This window comes from Bicyclus anynana, chromosome 3, assembly GCF_947172395.1.
Source record: "Bicyclus anynana chromosome 3, ilBicAnyn1.1, whole genome shotgun sequence".
NCBI lineage: Eukaryota > Metazoa > Arthropoda > Insecta > Lepidoptera > Nymphalidae > Bicyclus > Bicyclus anynana.
This window is the reverse complement of record NC_069085.1, coordinates 6,674,161-6,696,937: the sequence shown is the minus strand read 5'-3', so window position 1 is coordinate 6,696,937 and position 22,777 is coordinate 6,674,161. Positions and strand designations below refer to the sequence as shown.

The 22,777-nt window shown below is 37.1% G+C and overlaps 1 protein-coding gene across 2 annotated transcripts in view; it reads left to right on the top strand.

Moving 5' to 3' along the window:
* LOC112048684 (T-box transcription factor TBX20-like) overlaps positions 1-22,181 on the top strand; it is a 59,724-nt gene extending 37,543 nt beyond the window's left edge. Inside the window, exons 3-7 of one of the 2 annotated variants that reach the window (XM_024086328.2) lie at positions 3,481-3,754; positions 4,015-4,179; positions 20,232-20,308; positions 20,909-20,983; positions 21,064-22,181. In XM_024086328.2, coding sequence (XP_023942096.2) covers positions 3,481-3,754; positions 4,015-4,179; positions 20,232-20,308; positions 20,909-20,983; positions 21,064-21,490 — 1,018 coding nt within the window. In that variant the 3' untranslated portion in view covers positions 21,491-22,181. The remainder of the gene's footprint in view (positions 1-3,480; positions 3,755-4,014; positions 4,180-20,231; positions 20,309-20,908; positions 20,984-21,063) is intronic. The other variant, XM_024086329.2, reaches the window with a different exon arrangement.
* Positions 22,182-22,777: the final 596 nt, after the last annotated feature.

The window sequence follows — 22,777 nt, the reverse complement described above, 5'->3', positions numbered from 1 at the left end:
TTGCAGGCTAACTCAGCAGCATAGTTAAATATATCTCAAACTATAGTCGAACACATTTAGATGCCTAGCTTTAATACATGCAGTTACCTACATCCTAAGACGCACCATGACTACATCTCAATCCAGCCAGGCACTTTAACAATGTCATAACAATAACGAGTCACTGTAAAACGGTCACCCCTTATTTCTGTCTTCAGTGTCTGCTCATTAAAACTGGTGTACGTCTCGTACAGTCGTACTCCTTTTGGTCGCGCGAGCTTTCTCGCTAACTTTTGGGTGGTAGAATGATGGACGACGTCGGAGGCCATATATCATCGGGGCAGTATATATCAGTGTGCGAGGAGTGTCGCCATTAACGCATGCGTGCAATTGCCCGTATGCAAATATGCACTATCGCGAATGCTATAAGGAGTGTCGCAAATCGACGCGTTTGACTCTAACGGGCCGTTTACAATTGATTGCCTACCAAAGTAACCAATTAAGTTTTGAGAATTTCTTCGATTACTACCATTACCACGGTCATTTTATATTATAGATAAATATGGATGCTGCTTCTACCTAAGTCATTTAATTATCTAAAAATGTCCCCATGAAATGTTGTTTGTGTTGCCCATGACAGTTAACTATAGGCACATTTATTTTCGAGTTATGTACAAGTATAATAATAGTTCCCTGTGAAAAGCCGCTAACCTAACTGTTTTCTTCTTCGATTCTGATGAAACAAACTTCTACAATACATGCGTTATAAAACAAATCAATTTAATGTATCATTAACGTTAAGATAAATTACAATTATATTAATTTATATTATCGTTACCCACAATCACAGAACTTTTACGATTCTCAATTATTATGTTCCCACAATAAACGATAGTTTAATATTCTAGCAATGTTATCCCTTATAAGGCGCTTTGCTATTACTTTACGATGATTATTATCCGTCTTTCTAGACCCGTTGACGGGTGAGTGTAAATAGGTCTTTACGTGCATAAATCTTATTAATAGTATTTTTATTTTCTCTTCTTCGCTCCCCGGATCTTGTAAAATCATTAAATCGCATGTCGCTAACGATGCCTCTGCTTTTGTTACGCTTTCAGCATTTATTGCCAATGTTACGACTGTAAGACGTTAAGATGGCAATAGGAAACCTTTGCCAATCAAATCGGTATTGTGAAAATATACAATAATCATTGATTGATTTTATATTGTGCTATCGCCTGGGTGGTCGGTTATTCAAGGTTAATTTATCGTAAACTGCATTGTCGTATCAACGATATGCTATACAATTGTGTAATTTCGCTTTCTAATAAAATTTTTAGGTAATAGAGATTTGCGCTTTATTTTCTTTAAGCAAAATATATAATCATTATCGAATACAATTTATTATACTCATTTCATTATTAAAATTTGAAAGTTGTACAAAATGACAAATTATTTTAAATTTGTCTACATTATAAACGCCTCTAGGAGGATAAAAAAGGCACTTAACAATGTATGATGATGATCATAACGACTACATCTCCTTGGCTGGCTTAAATAGTAGTCCAAAGGCAATGTCTGTAAAAGAAGCTCAACGTAAAGACATCTGATGTCGTGGCATTTCGAATCTCAAAATCATGGTAAAAATCATTTTGTCATTTATACCACTTACATTATACTAATCTAATCAATCAATTAAAATATTTATATTAGAAAACAATAAAAGACATCGCAGTTTTTCGTAAATTAGTCAACGTCACATAAAATAGCATGGTAGGGTAGACCCATTTTTTCGGTACGTGAAATTAATAACAATTGCATTTGGTCGTCTCATCGCGTAATGCTGACAAAAAGTGAGCGACCAGCTCACGGAGCTTCTCAGCTTACAGCAAAGATTTGTTGTTTCCGTTCTCGACGCCTCAATGACTACCATTTTATGTCGATTCGAAGATAGTGTTACACGCGCCCGCTACCGACGCCACTTTTTTGTGACACTTCTCTCTTTGTACAACGAGTTTATTATCTCCGATCGGTTTCTTTAACGTTTCTATTTTGAAATTCTGTTTCTTATTAGTCTCAGTTCGAATTGAATGTTTTGAAACCCCACCCGCTCGAGTGAGAAAAAATGATAGCAGGAAACCGCAAAGAGAAGAGGGTAATAAGGCCCATTACTTCAACCAACCACAAGCAATTTCAGTAAGAGTAAACAAAAACATACACCTATATAAAAATGCCTGCCCATTCATCTTTCTGCAACGGGCGACATTAAAGAATGTCTCTGTTAAGAAGGGGGAAGGGGAGCCACGGCGACACTTAAGAGTCATAGTCGTATAAAGTGTATCACCTTGAGAGATATGATTTTGTTCGTGGTTTAGGAACTGTGTTAGGGTATTTTATGCTTTAACAGCAGTAGGCATTGGTACATTTTATTGTTTTTTTATTCTAAATATTTATTATTGTTGACACCGCTAGGGTGAAGGGAAGTAAAACATTCTATCTGCTACATCCAATCAACTGACAAGACTAAAATAAACCGAGAAAATTCTCAATTTAACAGAAATTTAAATCTTCCTGCTGATAAATATGCAATTTATAAAAAGTAATTTATATTTAGTTGCGATAATTTGCGATAACTCTAATGAGCAGAAGACGATCGGTGCCGGTCGGAGCGATAACTCCGACTCGAGCAAGTAATTGTCGAATAATTGCGTTAATGTGAAAATTCACGGTCCACCATAACAATAGCTTGAGGAACTTAATAAAGCAGTAAACAAAAAAGAATTTATACAAAACTCGCGTTTGGTTTCGGTGCTATGGAAGTTTTGAATATGTCTACCTACTAGTTTTGAAGAATAACTTCAATCTTGATATATATTAAAACTTTTAATTTTATCCTTGAATTAGAAGATAATCATAATAGTAGATAATTATGTTAATAAAATAAAGAATTCAATATTATGTGCTATTAAAATTTATTTATGCAGTAGACATGGCCAATTATTTTCTTTCGTTTTGAGCATATTATGTACAGTATTAAAAGGTTCTGAATCCAATTTACTTGAAAAGTTCAAATTATTATGTTGTAGCATAAAATGATATTATGATCATAAACTCTACGGGAATTTTACTAAATTATAAAAAAAAAAACTAATTAGTCTTGGAACGTGGTTAAGGGCAAATAATTTTAAGCGCTTTAACGCACTAGCGGTTAACCGCAGGGGCGGCTAACTCGCGGCTAGCCGCTTTTGCAGTTTAATATGCAAACGCTTGAGATTATACCGCCACCACAATTTTTTAAGCGGTTTTTACAGTTATTTTAATTACGTTCCATTGAATTAAACTAGAGCTGCGGCTAGCCGCGCGGTATGTCGCCCCCAGATTACTATTTGTGAATTATAGCGCTCAGGCCACCCAGGGTGTTGTACGCATTTGTGGTTTATATTGTTATTTTTTTTTTATTATTTAAACCTTGTAAAGAATTTGCAATTTTACGATGTACAGACGCATGTTCCCGACGGTGCGCGTCTCGTTCGCCGGCTGCCGCTCGGAGGCGCGCTACGCGGTGCTGCTGGACGTGGTGCCGGTGGACGGCAAGCGCTACCGCTACGCCTACCACCGCTCCTCGTGGCTGGTGGCGGGCAAGGCGGACCCGCCCGCGCCCGCGCGCCTCTACCCGCACCCCGACTCGCCCTTCTCCGGCGACCAGCTGCGCAAGCAGGTCGTGTCCTTCGAGAAGGTCAAGCTCACCAACAACGAGATGGACAAGAATGGACAGGTACTTTCTACGTATAGATAAGCCTAGGTGTTTGCAAATCATAAGAAGAGGTCTTTAACCAGCTGCGGACGTCCATCGGCTAATGATGACGACTTATATTATTATGATAAATCATTGATAATATTAAGATAATGAATAGGTATAACCTGGATCGAAATCTTGTGCGAATAACTCAAGTTGTATATTTAAGATAAGACAAGTAGTTTTTCTAAGCAAATGTCGAGTAACCTTTATCAATAAAGAAAATATTATGTCTATAGCTGGTGCTGAACTCGATGCACAAATACCAACCCCGCATCCACCTGGTCCTGCGGCGGGAAGGCGCGATCAACGCGCCCATAACAGATCTGGAGCAAGAGGAATTCAAGACATTCATCTTCCCGGAGTGCGTGTTCACCGCAGTGACAGCTTACCAGAACCAACTTGTAAGTACAACGTTACATAGTTGAAATGAGTTGTGCGAACACATAAATAAGATGTCCACCGTTTTATTTGGCATTAGATATCACTCGATATCTAAAATAGATCACAGGATCCGAGCGTTTGAGATAGCGGCGCGTTGTCGGGCGGCTATCGGCGTGTTCTATATCTGGCGCACTAATTGCATCTCGTTGAAAGGTATGTCCAGCCTGAACAAAGGGTGGCACAGAATTTTTTCTGTATCGGCCACCGCGGGCGACCTGACGACAGACGTGAGGAGACGAGCGCAAACTGCTGATGTTGAGTTTTCACCGTGCTAAATTTAACGTGGCTCGATAGTAAAATCAACTATTTGTTGCTAATGTGTTGTCTCGTCGTTTGAGGACTTCATGTTTGAATTTAATTAGATCTATGCGTAAATGTATCTTCAGAGCTGACTAGAAGTTTAGTGCATACAGTAGTATTAAACCGAGACCGCTGTAACACAGTATACTTATTACATAGCTGTAATATGTTTTCGTATTCTGCGCATCCATACTCCTTGTGTTCAAAGTGGACTCTTAATTCGTTGACCTACACAATACGATCTTGTAGTCGTACCTTCAAAGTAGTTCTTCTATATTCTAGGTTACAGCATTATTAAGAATATAGATTGTATGTTTAATTTACATTACAAGGTTACAGAAGTTGCTTCTCATAAATGTAACATGCATAATGCAGCATAAAGCTTTTTGTTTACAAAATTAATTATGAACTTATCAATACCAAGATTAACTTAAGACTGGTTTTTATGATCATAATGGACTAAGTCACAAAATTGTAACCACCTTCATATTCATGCACTTTGCAACCGTCCAAGTATCTACCTAATTATACAAACCGAGGTTAACTCATCTCAGATTTACGAGCATTCAGGACTAAGTCACAAAAATTGTAACCACCTTCATATTTCGGTTCCCTGTAGCCAAGTGGCATTCTCTTTCTACGCTTCGAAAAGTAGAAAAATGTATGGGAATGACAGATCTTGATAACGTGCCCTGTCGATGGGCAGTTTCTACATTGTAAATACAATCACTAACGGAGTATCGGTGTCGAAAATGTTAATACACCTACGCCAATAGACAGAATCACAAGCGTCCTCCCCGCTAGTAAGCCCACCCTGTCCGCACCGCATGTGTCTCCACGAGCAATTAATTCCCTGTCACAAGAGCGTTTGGGCGTCGCGGCCGCTCGTTTTGTTCCTGCTTGTAGTAATTAGGACGTTTTGAGGTTCATAAAGGAAGCGTTACTTTATATCGACAACGCGGCACATAAATCTTCATTCGTGCGTTAATTAGCTGCTGCGTGGTGCGCCTTGATATGTGGATTCGGAGACGTGTTTGGACAATTTGTAAATTATTACACGTTATGCTATTTAGTTTTGTTGTATCAGAAGTGGGATATTTCGGATTTGTCTAAACAATATTTTCTGTTTTATTTGTTAACAACATTCAGTTAAAGTATTCATTATTATCAGATCTAACGTTATATTTGTTTTTCTGTATATCTTGTGCCATCAACTGTACCTACTGTACTTAGTTTAGAGTACTGTTTACCAACAAATTAAAGATAAATCACTAGTCACGTCACATCTAATAATAATTATAAATAATTTGTTCTTAAATTAATGAAAAAAAAATCGAATAAGCTTATAATAATTAGATATTGTTAACATATGTTGTATATAATTTTTCCAAAGGGTTCAAATCCGGGGCATGCACCTCCAACTTTTCAGTTATGTGCATTTTAAGAAATTAAATATCACGTGTCTCAAACGGTGAAGGAAAAACATCGTGAGGAAACCTGCATACCAGAGAATTTTCTTAATTCTCTGCGTGTGTGAAGTTGCCAATTCGCATTGGGCCAGCGTGGTGGACTATTGGCCTAACCCCTCTCTTTCTGAAAGGAGATTCAAGCTCAGCAGTGAGCCGAATAGAAAATCTACTGAATCCAAATAACCGGAATGTAACATACACAGTTGCTTTGACTGAGCACATACCTAGTACTCGTAGTAAACTAGTAACTATTCCACGTTGATTTCCTATCGCAGAGTATCAGCGCGTCAATTTGCCGAGTACAGTGCCCCGCCTCTGCGATGGCAACACGAATGGCTCCCCGGTGCCGTATTATTGATATCCATTGATTCTAACGCGCCGCGAGATTTACAGCTAACGCCTAATGATAGCGCCATGCGAATGGATCGCTTCTGAATATAAATGATTAAGCGCACAATGAACACTACTATTACACTATAGGGTTATATGTATAGCACGGCGTCTTTACGTACGCTATAGATCTTGGGATTTTTTTTTTTAAATTTTGTGTTGACGTTCCTAATTCGGATACAGTTTGAGTAGGTATAGATAAGTTGTAGATAGGCCGTTTAGGCGTCTGTATTTACTGCCGCCTATACCTAATTTAAATACTGGAAAAAATATCAACAGTACACGTTTTTAAATTCTCGCTTATTAGCCTGGCCTAGTTAAATGAATTACTGGATGTGCTGAACGGATTTATGGTGGCAACATAGGATAATTTTTGTTCGAGGAGGAGGTAAAATAAATAAATATTTTGTGTTACTCGTAATACATACTCGTATAGCTCATTGAACCTTAATATTTGACAAATGGATCCTTAAATTTATAAAGGACACACCCCGAATATTTTTTAAAAATCTATCCATAGATCCCACACTATGAGATCATCATCATATTGGAACATCATTTGAAGAAAACAGTTCAGAAAGACATAGAATAAAACTTTATGGGTTCCTTGTTGACTACGGTACCCCAAAAAGAAGACTACCTCAGAATAATAAGTAATATAAGCTCTTCATCACGACAAGCCGACGGCGCGGGCACCGATTTGGCTGACGTCACAATTCTGACAGTTGTACCATTTGTCGAACCCGATAGTGTCACAGATAACCCAATCCCTTAACAATAAGAGCACACTTAACGTGTTTGCACCTGCCGACTGTCGGCCGATATGTATTGCGTCCACAGGGTTAATTTTGACAAAAAAAAATGAGAATTGGTCGTTTGACGTGATTAAACTATGATAATTTTATTTTGAGTATCTTTATTGAGATTGCATCAAACAAGGAAAAGGTTTAGAGTATTGTTTTTTGTACTTAACCAGAGCTCGAGTCTCCTCTCAGAATGAGAGGGGTTAGGCTAATAGTCCACCGCACGCTGGCCCAATGCGGATTGGCAGACTTCACACACGCAGATAATTAAGAAAATTCTCAGGTTTCCTCACGATGTTGGTCCTTCACCGTTTGAGACACGTGATATTTAATTTCTTAAAATGCACACAAATAAAAAGTTGGAGATGCATGCCCCGTACCGGATTCGAACCTACGCCCTCCGGAATCGGAGACAGAGGTCATATCCACTGAGCTATCAGGGCACACAAAATGTATACTATAATCTGTAGATATCTGCATCAAGGGTGTTTCTGCAGACCATTATTTTTACAATATGGAGCTGTTTTTAAATGAAGTTAATCCAATTATAACGAATTACCTAACCTCGTTAATAGAACCTCGTTTGTGCAATGTTATAAATCGTGATGATAAACAATTTTCTAATATAACGCAAATACAAAAGAGCGCCACCAACATTTTTAAAAGCTCGAAGCTCGAAAATTCCAACAGAAAAAGTGTCATATTTTAAATATATTTATTATATACCTACCTCGTATAATCGATTCAAAATATAACATCATTATTGGTGCTTTATCATAGGACACGCTGATATGGGACGAGATAACATCGTTCAATGGAAAAGAAATGTGAACTGAGTTTTTTGTACCGCGGCGTGAGACTACGCGTCGCCGAGGCGCGCCGCGGGGCGGTTTCCCGGGAATCGAACCTGCTTCAATATTTAACGTTGTACACCCACCACGCAGTTGTTCGTTTTGTGAAGCCCTTTGTCCCTCCACCACGGGGTGAGGTGACAATGTTTGTAAGAGTTTACGCGTCTACAATACACAATGCGTTTTTTAATAGCCGATGACTAGTGAATTTGTTGTGATCGATTGCCTGCGGGTGAAAAAATCTCGCGGATGGCAACCTGCCGTGACGGATCGACGGTTTGAAACATGTTTATCCGTGAAACGGTGCCTATTTTTTTTAACTAGAATATAGTTAGGTACCTAATCAAGGTCTGCTAAGCATCAATTATTTAGGTACCTACATTAATTACCACGAGATATGGTCGGACCAAAATAAAAAAGCTTCCACATAATGCTCTATGTCAAAGAAGTAGGTAGCCAGAAAGGTCATTCTGTAGGTCTCTGTCATCATTATGGATAATGGTCGGTATAGAATCAAATATTATCACTCTAAACTCGCCAAACCGCAAGTGCGAGTTTCGAATTCACCTCTATCTTTCTCTGTTTAACACGATACTACAGAAAGAGAAAGATAGCGGTGAATTCTAAACTCGCACTTGCGAGATAAACAAAACAACGTTAGAGAATGGCCGTGCTGTAGCAGGATTGACTTTTAAATTCCCCTCTCCTCTTAGCCTTTCAACTGTTAACAAAGGCGCCTACGTCTCGGATGTCCGAGAGGACCTAGGTACTATAAAATGTCCATTCGAAAACACTCGAACATTAAAAGTCACTCAAAACGCTGCTAGCAAGAGGCCAGCGAGGTGGTGGAAGGCGTCGCAAGCAGTGGCGTTATACGTATCTGTTACGTGTTCTAAGCGTAAGAGTGAGTTTTGAACTTCATTCTGAAAGTTATACCCATTCAAAATCACTGTAATGTTGTAGTGCCGTCCATAAATGTGAGTCTAAGTGACTACTACATGACTCGCTTTGTCAGAGAACTCAAGTACGTACCAACAAAGGCACAATACCTTTAGTAAATACCCGATGTATTAACTCTGATGTTTGTTTACTAAAGCGTCTTAATCTTGACACAAATACGTTACTAATAGCCTGCACGAGGGAACGCACAATATGTCGATTAGAGAAATTATGACACTATTTCCGTTACTCACAGCTTCAGCGTCTTGAGATGATAATCACGGAAATAACTGCCCCAGCCGCCTTACGTAAACATGCTCAATAGATTCTTAATTGAAATTTATTTCTCATTTCTCAGTATCAACAATCAATATTCTAAAACATTGGTTCCCAAAGTGTTCCAGGTAGACCCCCAAGGGTCTACGGGAGACTTAAGTTACGTTGAGGTGACAAAAAAATGGGGGTTCACGGTACGTAAGCGGGCGTCCATGAAATTTTATCTTCATTCTTCTTATTCTTCATTTAGTTTCATACTGAATGGGGCGTTTTCTTAATAAAATAAGTGAGAATTTTTGGAGTCCTTTTGCTTTGAGTACTTTTTTACATCCATTCAAAGCGCATTATGTTAATTAATTCAGCAATGACTGAATCTAATGACATAAAGACGTAATAGTTAGTGAAAGACTAAGATTAAGTTATTGGACATTATCTTAGTATAATAATAATATATTATAAGTTTAGGTTAAAGTTAAATCACTAATTAGTCTCATAAGTAGGCTAGATCGTAATTGTATGAAGTACCAAATTGGTACTTTACATAAGAGAAAAAAAAAATCAATTCATTTTTTTTAAACCTCTTAATTATGTTGTTAATTTCATTATAACTGACCCGGAACGCAAATTTTCATAGTTGGATATACATATTATTTCGAAATTTGAGAAATGGTAGAAACGTAGCTGCAGAGGTTCACCGGAACCAGCTAGATTTCGAAAGAAAAAACAGTTTGGGAACCTCTGTTCTAAAATGTTCATGTCTATTCTCACATTGAGGATCCACAAACGGGTTCTGGGCATAATCGAACAATATAAAGGAGTAAAGCCAAACACAATTTCAATAACAAAGGGGACCATGACAAATAAACATATTTCACGGGCCAAAATGGCTGCGGTCAGGTGTCACGGTGTCCCCCCCGCGCCGCGCGCCTCTCCCCCTCACTTCTTTTTCTTTCCGTATAATCGATTCATTCTTATTGAATATGATCCTTTTATATTTGTCAACGTGCTGCTATTATTAATAAGTTTTTGATAATATCATAAATGAGTATGCCACAGGGCTTTAACGAACGACCTACAAACGCGAGTAGGTAAGCTATTTATGGAACTGTAGATGTCTGTTTCAATTAGAACTGTTTTATACGCTACTTAGACAATTAATGATACATAAACCTGGAAGATCCATATTAATCTCTCAAATATTTATTTACAGATGTTTTAATTTTTAACAATGTTTCTAAAATGTTCATCATCATCATTATATCAGCCGATGGACGTCCACTGCCGGACATAGGCCTTTTGTAGGGACTTCCAAACATCACGATACTAAGCCGCCTGTATACAGGGAATCCCTGCGACTCGCTTGATATCGTCAGTCCACCTGGTGGGGGGTCGACTAACACTGTGTTTTTAATGCGGGGTCGCCATTCCAGCACCTTGGGACCCCAACGGCCAATACAAAATCCAACCCTCCCGTTGCGGGCATTAGAGTGCCCAAGCAACTGGTAATCAGGGTCCAGAGTGAGGAACCTCCGCAAAATACGCGGCGCCTCAAAAATCACTGCCTTCTGTATCCCCACCCGTCAGTGGTGGATTTACCAGTAGGCTAAGTAGGCTGGAGCCTAGGGCGGCAGATTTTAGGGAGCGGCAAATTTGACTTAAAAAACTTTCTGTTCTACAGAAATAAAGAAAATGTAACGATAATTTTAATATTTTAATCCTGTACGCCCTGTAAAGTCCTGTTAAAATATTAAAACTTGTAATTTTATTAACGCAGTTTAAGGTAATTGTATTGATTGCGAACTAGAATACCTATAGAATTTCAGAGTTCAGTAGGAGCTGCAAAAATCCAATAGCCACTGCCACCCTTGATCCAACAGTCAAACGAAAGATTCTCTTGAGATTGCATAAATGCAAGTGATCTAATTTAAATACCTAAACTGTTCGCAATATGTCACAGGATTCCAGCGAACAATACAGCACGATAACATGACAGCATAAGTCAAAAATACAAGGAGTCAACGTACTTGCTTAGGAGAGGATTTAAAATAATTTAACATGTAATTATTTATTAGTATTCTGTCCCGCTCTCTCTCGTTGTGTTGGACGGAGGGTGGTAAAGCGTGATCTCCTTCTCGCCTGCCATCGATCACGCCGGGTGTGACGTCACGCAGAGCCGTCGTGTGCGGCCCGTCTCAATTTATTGCGTCTGCGCACCGAGCCACCTCAGGAGAACTACATTTATCGTACTCCAAGTTTAATTTACTTGGTTAATATAAAATTTATACTTACTGACTGTTCAACATTTCTTCTCGGACGAATTATATAAGGACCTCGCTAGACGTTACCCGTCTGTCAAAGTATAAGATCAATGATCTAACGCGTTAATGAAAAATTGTAATTCCGCTATTTTATATATAGTCGCCGATGTAATATTCGCATAGGTATATCAAATATTATTAGAATTTGAATTTATCTTTTGAAATGCCAAAAATAAAACGTGACTAACAACGAAGTTGCCATAGAAATGAGCGATGTCACATCGCTGTAACTGTATAGTTAAGGGCTGTTCTTATTTAATCGATGATTCATTGTTGTTATGAAAAATGCTGGTTTGCGTAGTTGAATGGAACTCATAAAAATGGTAAACAACACAGAACAGAGATCGCTAAAAGCTAACGCTTTTAGCAACTTCTAGTTTACTAAAAGATGACGTTTCTTTTGTATGTATTTCTAAATTATTATATATATATTTTTTTATTAAAATCAATATATAACAGCAAAACATCCCAAAAATTAATCAAATATAGTGTAGTCTAAGCGATGTGTGTGTGTGAAGTTAGTCTATGTAAATTTTACACGCGTATGAATTGCGAATTGTATGTAGTAGGGACACAAAATATATCTATTGGTGTTAAATATGTTTGATGTGTGAGTTTACCTCATCCCCTTCAAAAACGACTGACTATTTTATTGGTGAATTTAGGTGCGATACAAGTCCATAGGCATTTGGTCTGAGAATTTCTCTTCAGCACCCACTGTTTCACTTCTGCTCGTTTGCCTTGTCTAAATTCACCCACGCACCTGTTTGTCGCGTAGTATTGATAAGGCCTCCTTTTCAAATATGGACCACTTAACTATTATCGTGTTTTTAATCTGTAACCAACAAATATCAAAGTGGCCTTCACATTGACGTATGTCAATTCAATCCCTAGTTTTTTTCATCGCAAGTTGACCGCAATTTTAATGTAGGTGCACCTAATTAGAAAAGCTGTTTCGATTGAAATGTGGCGGATCGCCTACTCCCTGATCTTGCGAGTATTCAGTCGTGATTATGGGCACGAATGTAAGGTCGACCTCATATTGACCGTGGGCCCTGTAAAAGATCTCTTGTCCAGACTCAATGATGTCGAAGAACGACCGGCGTTGGAACAAGCTTCCTAACCAAAAGTAAACAGAATAGCCGAAAATTAATACAGAAATGTTAATATAAAAAAACTCAGAGACTGTCTTTTGAAAATTAGCTGGAGGAATATATAGTTGGACAATGTGGATGGGCAGAGTACTTATCAAGATAGCTGCAGAAATAGCGGAAGATTTGTACAATTTGTATACAATATCATTTATATTATCAATAGGTTCGATTGGTGATAGTTTGCGTTTGATAGAATTGCTAGACGAAGACGAAGGATTATGAGAAATTAAAAGTTTGAGGACTGTTGGATGTTTCTTTCTTTAAGCGATTTATTTTTTTATTTGTTGTCAAATTACAAACGATGATAAATTAGTAACACGAAACCCGAAATACATTGTAGTACCAAAATGGAAAACCATTTCAGGATATACGAGTACCTATACCTAATAATGATTACAAATAGTTTTCCAAATTAGTAAAAAAGATGATACGAAACTGACAGAGTCGTTTCATAAAAGCATACTGTAGTAAAACAATGCAAATTAGCTAATATAATTTCCGCAATATAAATTCGATGGTCGAGTATTTTCACTGATTATTTCCGGAAATATGAGAGAAATGAAAACTTTAGTTAGCAGTAAAACAACCGCACAACTATATTTATTTAAAACGTAGGAATTGAACCGGTATTCACCTAGTTATCGGAGCCGCATGTATCAGCGATAATTTCGGAACACTTGCAAAATAATAAAGCTTCGGAATTCTCGAAAACGTCGTTTACAGCTCCCGCAGCTGTTGGTCGTTCGAGATTTATTGTCTTAGCGGAGTTCCTACAATTGATGAGAACTTAGAACTTAGAATATATTTTGGAAAGCTAACTATAGAAATGATTTCATTCCACACAATGACTTTAAGATGAGCTAATTATTAAAATTTTGGTAGAAGTACTTACCTATTAATTTTAATTCGCTTAAAGTAAGCTCAATAGTCTACTAAGTCATGTTCTATAAAACAGTTTAAGTAAAATAACCATGACATACAAAAATTTCAAATCTATACTAATTTTCTAATTTTAGGTTTGTTTGGTATAACGCGCTAATCTCAGGAACTACTGGTCCGATTTGAAGAATTCTTTCAATGTTAGATGGCCTATTTATTGAGGAAGACCATAGGCTTTATATTATCACGCTCAAACCAATAGGAGCGGAGCACCAATGAAGAATGTTTCAAAATTATTTTTTTTATTTCCTATTGAGAACTTACGCTGCGTGTGCTGCGTAAACGGTTAGTTTCGTAAAAATCGTGTAAAATATGTGTTAATTTTAACGCTATTTATCGTGTAGTTCCAAAGATGAGATCTCTAAATTATTATATACTAGCTGACGCCGCGCGCTTTCACTCGCGTGGTTCCCGTCCCCGTAGGATTACGGGGATAATATATAGCCTATAGCCTTCCTCGATAAATGGGCTATCTAACACTGAAAGAATTTTTCAAATCAGACCAGTAGTTACTGATATTAGCGCGTTCAAACAAACAAACAAACTCTTCAGCTTTATAATATTAGTATAGATCATACATTTTTTTAAATTATTACGATCATTATTATCTATAAAGATATTCGATGTAGTTTCATCATTCGTAACCTTATATCAATCAATAGGGCCATAACTTCCACGGCGACGGTAACGCGACATTTATTTATTCCCCGGAATGCTACTGTCATGTCCCTTTTTTCCAACCGTCATGTTACTCGACTCATTATCTATTTTCCACCTCTAAATACGAGTATGTAAATGATTTTTGTTTTTATAAATCATTGTACCTTTGAAATATCTTTAAAATACAAAGTTTATGCTAAAAAATCATATTCCAACTATACTTATTGATATAACTTTCGATGAAAATAAATCGGTTTTAAAACTAACTAACGAAACTGAACGAGAAATACTCGTAAGATTTATTTGAATTCATTCGTCGTCGTCGTCAACCCATATACGGCTCACTGCTGAGCTGAGTCTCCTCTCAGAATGAGAGAGGTTAGGCCAATAGTCCTCCACACTGGCTCAATGCGGATTCGCAGACTTCACACACGCAGAGAATTAAGAAATTCTCTGGTGTGCAGGTTTCCTCACGATGTTTTCCTTCACCATTTGAGACAGGTGATATTTAATTTCTTAAAATGCACACAACTGAAAAGTTGGAGGTGCATGCCCCGGGCCGGATTCGAACCCACACCCTCCGGAATTGGAGGCAGAGGTCATATCCATTGGGCTAAAACGGCTCTTTCATTGAATCATCTTTGAATTCATTCAAATAATTGAAAAAGTCTCGAAAATCTAGCTCAGGCAATATTTTTGGTATAACACATAGTATCACTACAAACTAGGCAGTTTTTTTGAACACATTGTATTTAGACAGTCGTATTAAAACTTGTCATTCAGTAGGAATGCACTTCCCCAAATAATATATCATAAATCAAGACAATCGGTATGTCCTGAAGTTTGAGCCAACGCATTTCACTTCTTTCCCTTCTTGACGCTTTTTTCTTGAACTTTTTTGTTTACCGCCCGGAATAATGACGTTAAGGGCCTGTCTACATGGTAGACATTTCAGTATTGTCGTAATTATGTACCTACCGTCAACTTTTAGTTAATAAGCCTTTTTTGTATTTTGCATTTAATACAGTTAAATGCAGAGTATAGATTAACACTAATAGTGTTTATATTTTTAGACAGTAAATAGCTATTATAACTAGTACTTAGATGTTATTCCCAATCGATACTATTGGTTGCTTCTTTGCTATTATAACAATGATCTCTTTCATTAACATCAAACACCAAGTGTAGACACTTTGCAATCATCATTACTTATTATTGTACTTGTACAAATGAGTTGATATCACAGACAGATAATAAGAATATCACGAAAATGAATATTTCGGTATGGCACACAGCATAAACTTTAGTCTTTCAGTATTTATTTTCAATTTTTTATCTTAACAGTTCGCCCCCTGACAGTAAGGCAGTTGACGCTTTTTTATAGTCTAGTTCTAGTCGTTGTTAAAAGTCTGTAGTATGTTAAGGCCCTAAAACTTTTTTGTTTCCCACCCGGGAATAATGTCATTAAGTCTCCTTTAATGTCAGTGAGCGGGAGCGCCGCCGCCGCCCAAGGCGAGCGTTTGTTGATACTTAAATTAGGTTGTTTTGACACGCCTCGTCCTTATGTTTGTACTAAATCTAATAAACGTCTGTTGCGTGAAAGCGATCCATTCATTATTCTCGCGTTTAAGTCAATTTTATTTCATAGATTGTTAATTAGTTGATTCATAAATACTTAATACTTATTTTGTTGCTTCATACGTGATTGAATCTTTGATCTTAAGATCATATGAATCTGTGATTTTTAAAGTTAGTGGATTCGTTATGCGGACATTTTTTAAACATATACTTGCTTAATACTATTTTAGAGTTTATAAATAAAAGTATGATTAGTCATGATTTACCTCGAAATGGATTGTTTGAAACCGATGTATGAATAGCTCTTTCCTTAAATATTTATAGTATAAAAGTCACAAAAAATACAGTTTCTGTGGCAATATATAAAATTTCTTTACCTCATATCATATTCACGTTTATTGTATAAAATATAAACATATCCTAACATATAAAAGTGCAAAGAGTCCAACAAAAACTCAGTCAGGCTATGTGATTGTACTAAAAGTTAGAATACAAACTTCGTAATGAATATCTAATTCTGACGGTTACATCCTAGCTACATGTTAGAACATGTCAATATTATCAGCTAGTAGCTATTAGAGTTGTACCCAAACACGAATCCATTGTAGTCAATCGTTTGCCAGGTGGGCGTGCAAGTATAAGTAGCACTGTGACCCTCGACACCTCGTCCTGGTTCGCTCGCTCTGAGGGGCGAAGGAACATGCTTCTTGGACACACATGCATCAATCCGATGCCTCATTGTGCTTCACAAGACATATTTGTCTCGTGACAACGCACAAATGTGTGACAATGAAATATTTATACTTATTAATGAGATTTGAACAATTGACTACTATAGTAAATTTTTCTCTCCTAGAATTGCAGAATAATTCAATAAAAAACGGAATTTTCTTATACTTACATTTTGACAATATCTCAAAAAGATTCAGTATGCCTCATAAACATGGGATTAAAAGACGAATCTCGTGAAGGGAAACAAACAAATTTAAACTAATAGCACCTCTTTCGTTACGTTAGGACGAAAGAGATAGGAATGGGACTGCTCCGCCGCCATTGGTTCACATTTTGTCTATTTATCTTCAAGAGATTGTCGTTATCGCATGCATGGCATAAGGCCGGACAAATGGGACTATTCCGCCGCTATTGGTTAATTTTGTCTATTTATCTTCAAGAGATTGTCGTTATCGCATGCTATAGGCATAAGGCGGAACAATATCTCTCAGGTCATATTTTAACATTTTGCGTTAATCAACATACATAATATAATCACACCTCATTCCCAAAGGAGTAAGCAGAGACCACGTCCATCCACTTCCTACGATCTTTGCACATCTTTGCTCTTCTTGTAACATCAATCTTTTAATACAAGTTCGTCGGTCTAGGGTAAGTAGGTACTCTTGACCTGACTTATATCAATAATGTCATTGATTAGGGCCAGGAACGTTTACGTTAATCAAAATTCTACATACGAGTATAACTGTTTCTCAGATCTGCATGTTTTTCAAAACCCAGTGAATTTGTCAGAATGCCTTTTTTCGTAATTTACAATACCGGAATGAGCAGACAGAAGTCACAACTATTTCCGTCATCATTACTAGTATTAAATTCATTTGTAACCGAAGTCTTGACGTATATCGGCTAATATATTCCAATGTTTATTGTTGTCTTTGATCTGTAACAATACTGCGTCTCTATCAGAAACTTTTGTAGATTAATTATCTCATTAGATCTCACGGCGATGCCAGATCAAACAACTTCATAAACATTTTTAACAGTAAAATGGGCGGTTAATCGCCGACGCTTAAATTATTTTCGTGGAACCGTTTGAGATTTCGAGTCACTTCGTCGTTAACGTTGCAATTCTCTAAACTCATTGGGCGAGTTCATCGTCCTAAATTACCTGTCTAGTGCGAACTCGTCAAAATACTGTGCAATTAACTCTTGTGTAGGAAGTAACAAGCGGGTGGAGCAATCTGTGACATTTGTAGCGATAGATAGAGCTGGCAGCCAAACGTGTTAATATTATAAAAGTGAAATTGTCTGTCTGTCTTTTTCACTAACTCTGGACTTATTTAAGTTATATTTGGCAGATACAACTTTGATTGGGTATTCTGAAATTATTAATATTATTACAGAAAAGGAAAAAATAAAACAATAACATAAAACGATTTATTTAAACACAGGCAGAGCAAAATTCGAAGTGCATTCTTAGGGCAAGTAGATAATGATTGATAAAAAATTACAAATATAAAAGATACAATTTAAAGGGACACACAAACACTTTATACAATTACGCTCGCGGAATTAAATACATTATAAATAGTATTTTTTTTATTTAAACACTTTATGTGTACACCACAAAACAAATAGTAATTATAGTAGGAGGTCTTTGTCAAAGCTTGTCCTGAGGTAAAGGAGTTTAATGCGTTGATTGCTATGTTCTAATCTGAACTTCAAAGGTGTGGTTGTCATTGATACAATAGGCACAATGAGGCTTAACACCTCAGAATGGGTAAGCTCTTTTCTAGAATTTCTTGCGCAGTGTAGCTCTGTTATAGACATTTTGCACTGCACATCAAATGGGCTGCTTCTTCCACCAACTTTTAAATACATATCACCCGCAGTTGAAGTCGCAGTAGTAAGTGTAGTATATGTGAGCGAGGTTGCAGCGATTTCTGCTGGAATAGCTGAGCAGGTCGGATCACTCGGCGGGTAATTATGGCGCGTCGCCGGCCGCCGGCCGCCGCCGCGTTGAGAGATTGACACGTCGCGATGGCTGCCCGATGACTTGTTTATTGCAAATAGCACTCTACCGTATTCACACTTCGCCAATTGACTTGGCGATTCAATTGGAACTTTCGAACTATTTGAAAATGACCCTTGCTAAATGCTTGGTTCCAGACATTTTAAAAATACATGGCAGTATTTATTACTGAAAATGCATAGTTGTTTTAGGATATCCTAATTTGTTGCTATGGTTAATTACTTACTCGTAGGTATAACTAGCTATAGTCTAGATCTAGTTGACGTTTTTTTTTAAATAATTTTGTGACACTTTCCTAAAGGCTTTTTTAATGGCAGGCGTCCACTGATCCGCATAATACGTATCGCACGCGTCGCATCAAACGGGTTTATTCTTTGTATAGAAATTCAAACAAATGCTCCACTGATCCGCATCGCAATATTCTTTAAATATTGTTCTTGATCTACCAGTAATATAATCTATTTTGTCTTCTTTAAATCCTTGCATACCTATTGCATACATATTGCATGTTTCATAGGGCTGAAAAAGTTTTTTACAGCCGGATCTATCCCGGGCTGTATTATATATTTATATAGGTAAAATCGGCAGCTTTCATCTACAGACTGCTTCCAAGTAGCCTTTGGCCAGCTACGCCTTCGCTAACTCGTATCTCGTAATACAAATCAAACGAAACTTCAATAAATTAACGACTCAATTTACTATACTGCGCTTAATCGGCGAATTAAGTAAATCTAAAACTATCACTGTCTGTTTAACTAAGATTAGATAAACAGTTATTTAAACGACATTAAAGTGTACAAACGTTGGAAGTGAGACCTGAATGGCACCAGGTTGCGAGAGATTTGTTGTAAATATATTCACAAATTGTGTGAAGCCACAGCGGGGGCGGCCGCGCAGCGAGGGGGCGATTTCTCATCACACTGCTTGGCCTCTGCCAAACACATTTTTTAACACCTCGCACTGTACCTAAATCAACAGTGTATTTTATGAGTGCATCGACTCAATTCCGCTTACATTCTGAGAAGTTTCGCAGGAACTACTCAATGCAAATTGTAAGCGCAAACAAAATTAATTGCGTTTCGTTTTTGCAAACGCATTATTAATTTTGATTTAAGATCTCGTTCGGACCATTCATAACGACAAAAATTTTGGTTTTTATTTGTATTTACCGCAGCTTCCGGTTCTTTGTCAGTATCTGTTTAACAATAATTATGTTTAAGATTCTTGCACAGTTTTAGATTAAACATACTTATTACTAACGATGTAGTTACTTTATAATTATGTATTTATTCGTCTACTTATCTAATCTCTATAATTATTATTTGTATAAAACAATGTTTAATAATTACTGTAAAATCATTGGTTAAGTTCATGTTAGTGGTCTTGGATTGCGACCTATAAATCAAATATCATTTTAGTGTAATCTACTTAGCGTCACCTTTATTCTCATAAATAAAACCTTACTTCTGTTTTTTAAGGAACTCTAAACATGTTACAATAAATCAATTTACATGTGCTAGTATCTATGTATATCCTTTGCACGTTTAAACGTATCATGTCTTTTGTTACAGATTACTAAACTCAAAATAGACAGCAATCCCTTCGCGAAGGGGTTCCGAGATTCCTCACGTCTCACTGAATTTGAGAGGTAAATCTTTACTTGTATTTATAAACTACGATTTAACTTCAACTTATTTTTTTTCTGATAAATTGAATTAAAATTATTTACTTTATACCTACTTCCATTAAAACTAAATAAATATTATGAGCTTCTCTTTAACTTCAAGTCAGTTCAATACAAGTGTCGCTTACAACGAAATTTGAGAAATCTGAAATAAGTTTTAAGTGAAGAAATGCGAACGTACGTAATAGACACCAGATACTAATTGGAACGATCGCTATGTATCATTCACTCAGCCACAGCCATTCATTAGCCCTCATTACAAAATGACAGAATTTGGTATCTGTTCTCTAATCGAGCATCGGACACGCTCTGAGAAACAAACGCAGCGACACTGATTGATGCCTAGGCCTACTCAATTATGACTATATCTCTAACTCATGGCTAATCGAATCGAGATAAATGTAGACCCACTTTGCATTCGCCCGATGATTTATAATTTGCTCACGATTTCTCCAAAGACTCGTTCATTGCTCAAATACACCTGACGTACGTTTTCCGTTTCGGAACCGGCTTAATTAAGTCTTTAGACGTTTATTTTATTTTTGAATTTTGTTTCTTTTTGAGATTCTATATCACGGGGGAGCACGAAAGATCATCACTCTTTCCCGATGACGCGCGCTTCAGCGCCGCCAATCCTAGGTAGATACAAAATCTAATCGTTTACAATAATTTGGTCGACAATTTGACAAAATGTCTGATGTTCATTTCAATTATTTCAGGGAGACGATGGAGTCGATGCTCGCTGAGCAGCACTATTTGCGTTCGCCTCTGCGGCCGTTCGATATGGATCAGCATAACAACAACTTAACTCTGGAGGAGAAGGCGATTCTTGCTGCTCGATCGCAGCTGTTTCTCCGCGCGGCGTATCCGCTATACGGTGTACCGGCTGCGGCGCTGTGGGGACAGTGGGCTTGTTTAGCTCCGCAGCTGTTGGCACAGCAGCATTTGGCCTCCGGGTCGGGGCTGCAGTTGCCGCGACCGGTGTACCCCGGCGGAGTGCCTACGCTGGCGCAGCACCGGTTCTCTCCGTACCCTCCGCGCCGGTCGTCGCCCGGGTCGTCTCCGGACTCTCTCCGCGATGCGAGTCCTCACTCGTTGCCGCCTCACCCCCCGCACACCCCGCACCCGCCGCACAGTCCCACTTAGTGCAGTACTGTACGACTCGATCTCCTTCACATTACGAACCTAGCGGATTATTAGAAGAATAATGAAATGACGCTGTAATTGCGGTTGCACTTCTGTTTAATTTTTAGTGCATAGTATTATGTTATAAACATTGGAATGTTTTAGTGCTTTCACCGGTTGCGTGAGTGATAATAAATAGACAGTGAAATGAACAGTACGACCCTATGCTAGGTCATCGGTGTATAATATTGTAAAATAAAATATTTAAATATAGTTTAAGATTGTAATTAGTTATTGTTATAATAGAATAACATTATTATGTTCCTAATAAAGTTTTTAGAATTGGTTTCGAGATAGTGTGTCATAATTACTTGACATTTGTGGACGATAGTAAGTGAACGGAGGGAGTGAACGATTTAAATGACAATATCTACATATCGTTTTTTTTTAATAATTTGGAAAAATTCTATTGGTTAGGTAAAATGTGCAATACAAAAGAAAACCATAATGTTCTACTAGCAAACATAGATGTTTGTAGTATAGATGTTATAAATAAATTGTAGATATATTCGCTGTCTGTGTTTAAGGTACTCTGTGGAAATTCGTCGAGGCGGATATAATTAGGTACCTATATTAACTATGTAGTTAAATTATAGTTATTATAAATAATATATTGATAAAGAAAAAAATTAAATGTTTGTTAACATAATTATTTTGTCCTTGTTTCATTTACTTACCTGCATAAAATAGTACAAGACCCGGCGTAAGAAATGTATACCCTCATCTGCTATTTTTTGGGATCAGAAATAAATGATAGAAAATAAACACATCAATACATTGCAAGTAGCTATTTTAAATCAATGTAATATTATCTGGCCGCAATTTAGTGAAATTGCGGCCAGATAATATTAAATTGATTTAATTAAGTAATCTACTTTGGTTGCGATTTTTTTAATTGGTTATTTAAAAATATCGTGAACATGCTTTTACACTGTGGGGTTTCTTAATATTTATAAACAGGTTTTTATTTATATTATGCCCTTAACTAATATGACAAATGGAAGCTTATTGTATGCTTAATTTAACTATATAAGTTGTCTTTGTCTTTATCATCTAGTTTCTTGGTTTACTAAATTTTGTATGAAAAATGTGTCTGGTCGCAATTTAACTAGGCAACCTATTTGCAATGTTCACTGTGTTCAACTATTCAATATCTAATCACTAATAAATAACAGATGAGAGTATATATTTAGAAAGCCGAATCTTAGACCATAATTTTTTTGGTAAAGTTCAACCACTAATTGGTTA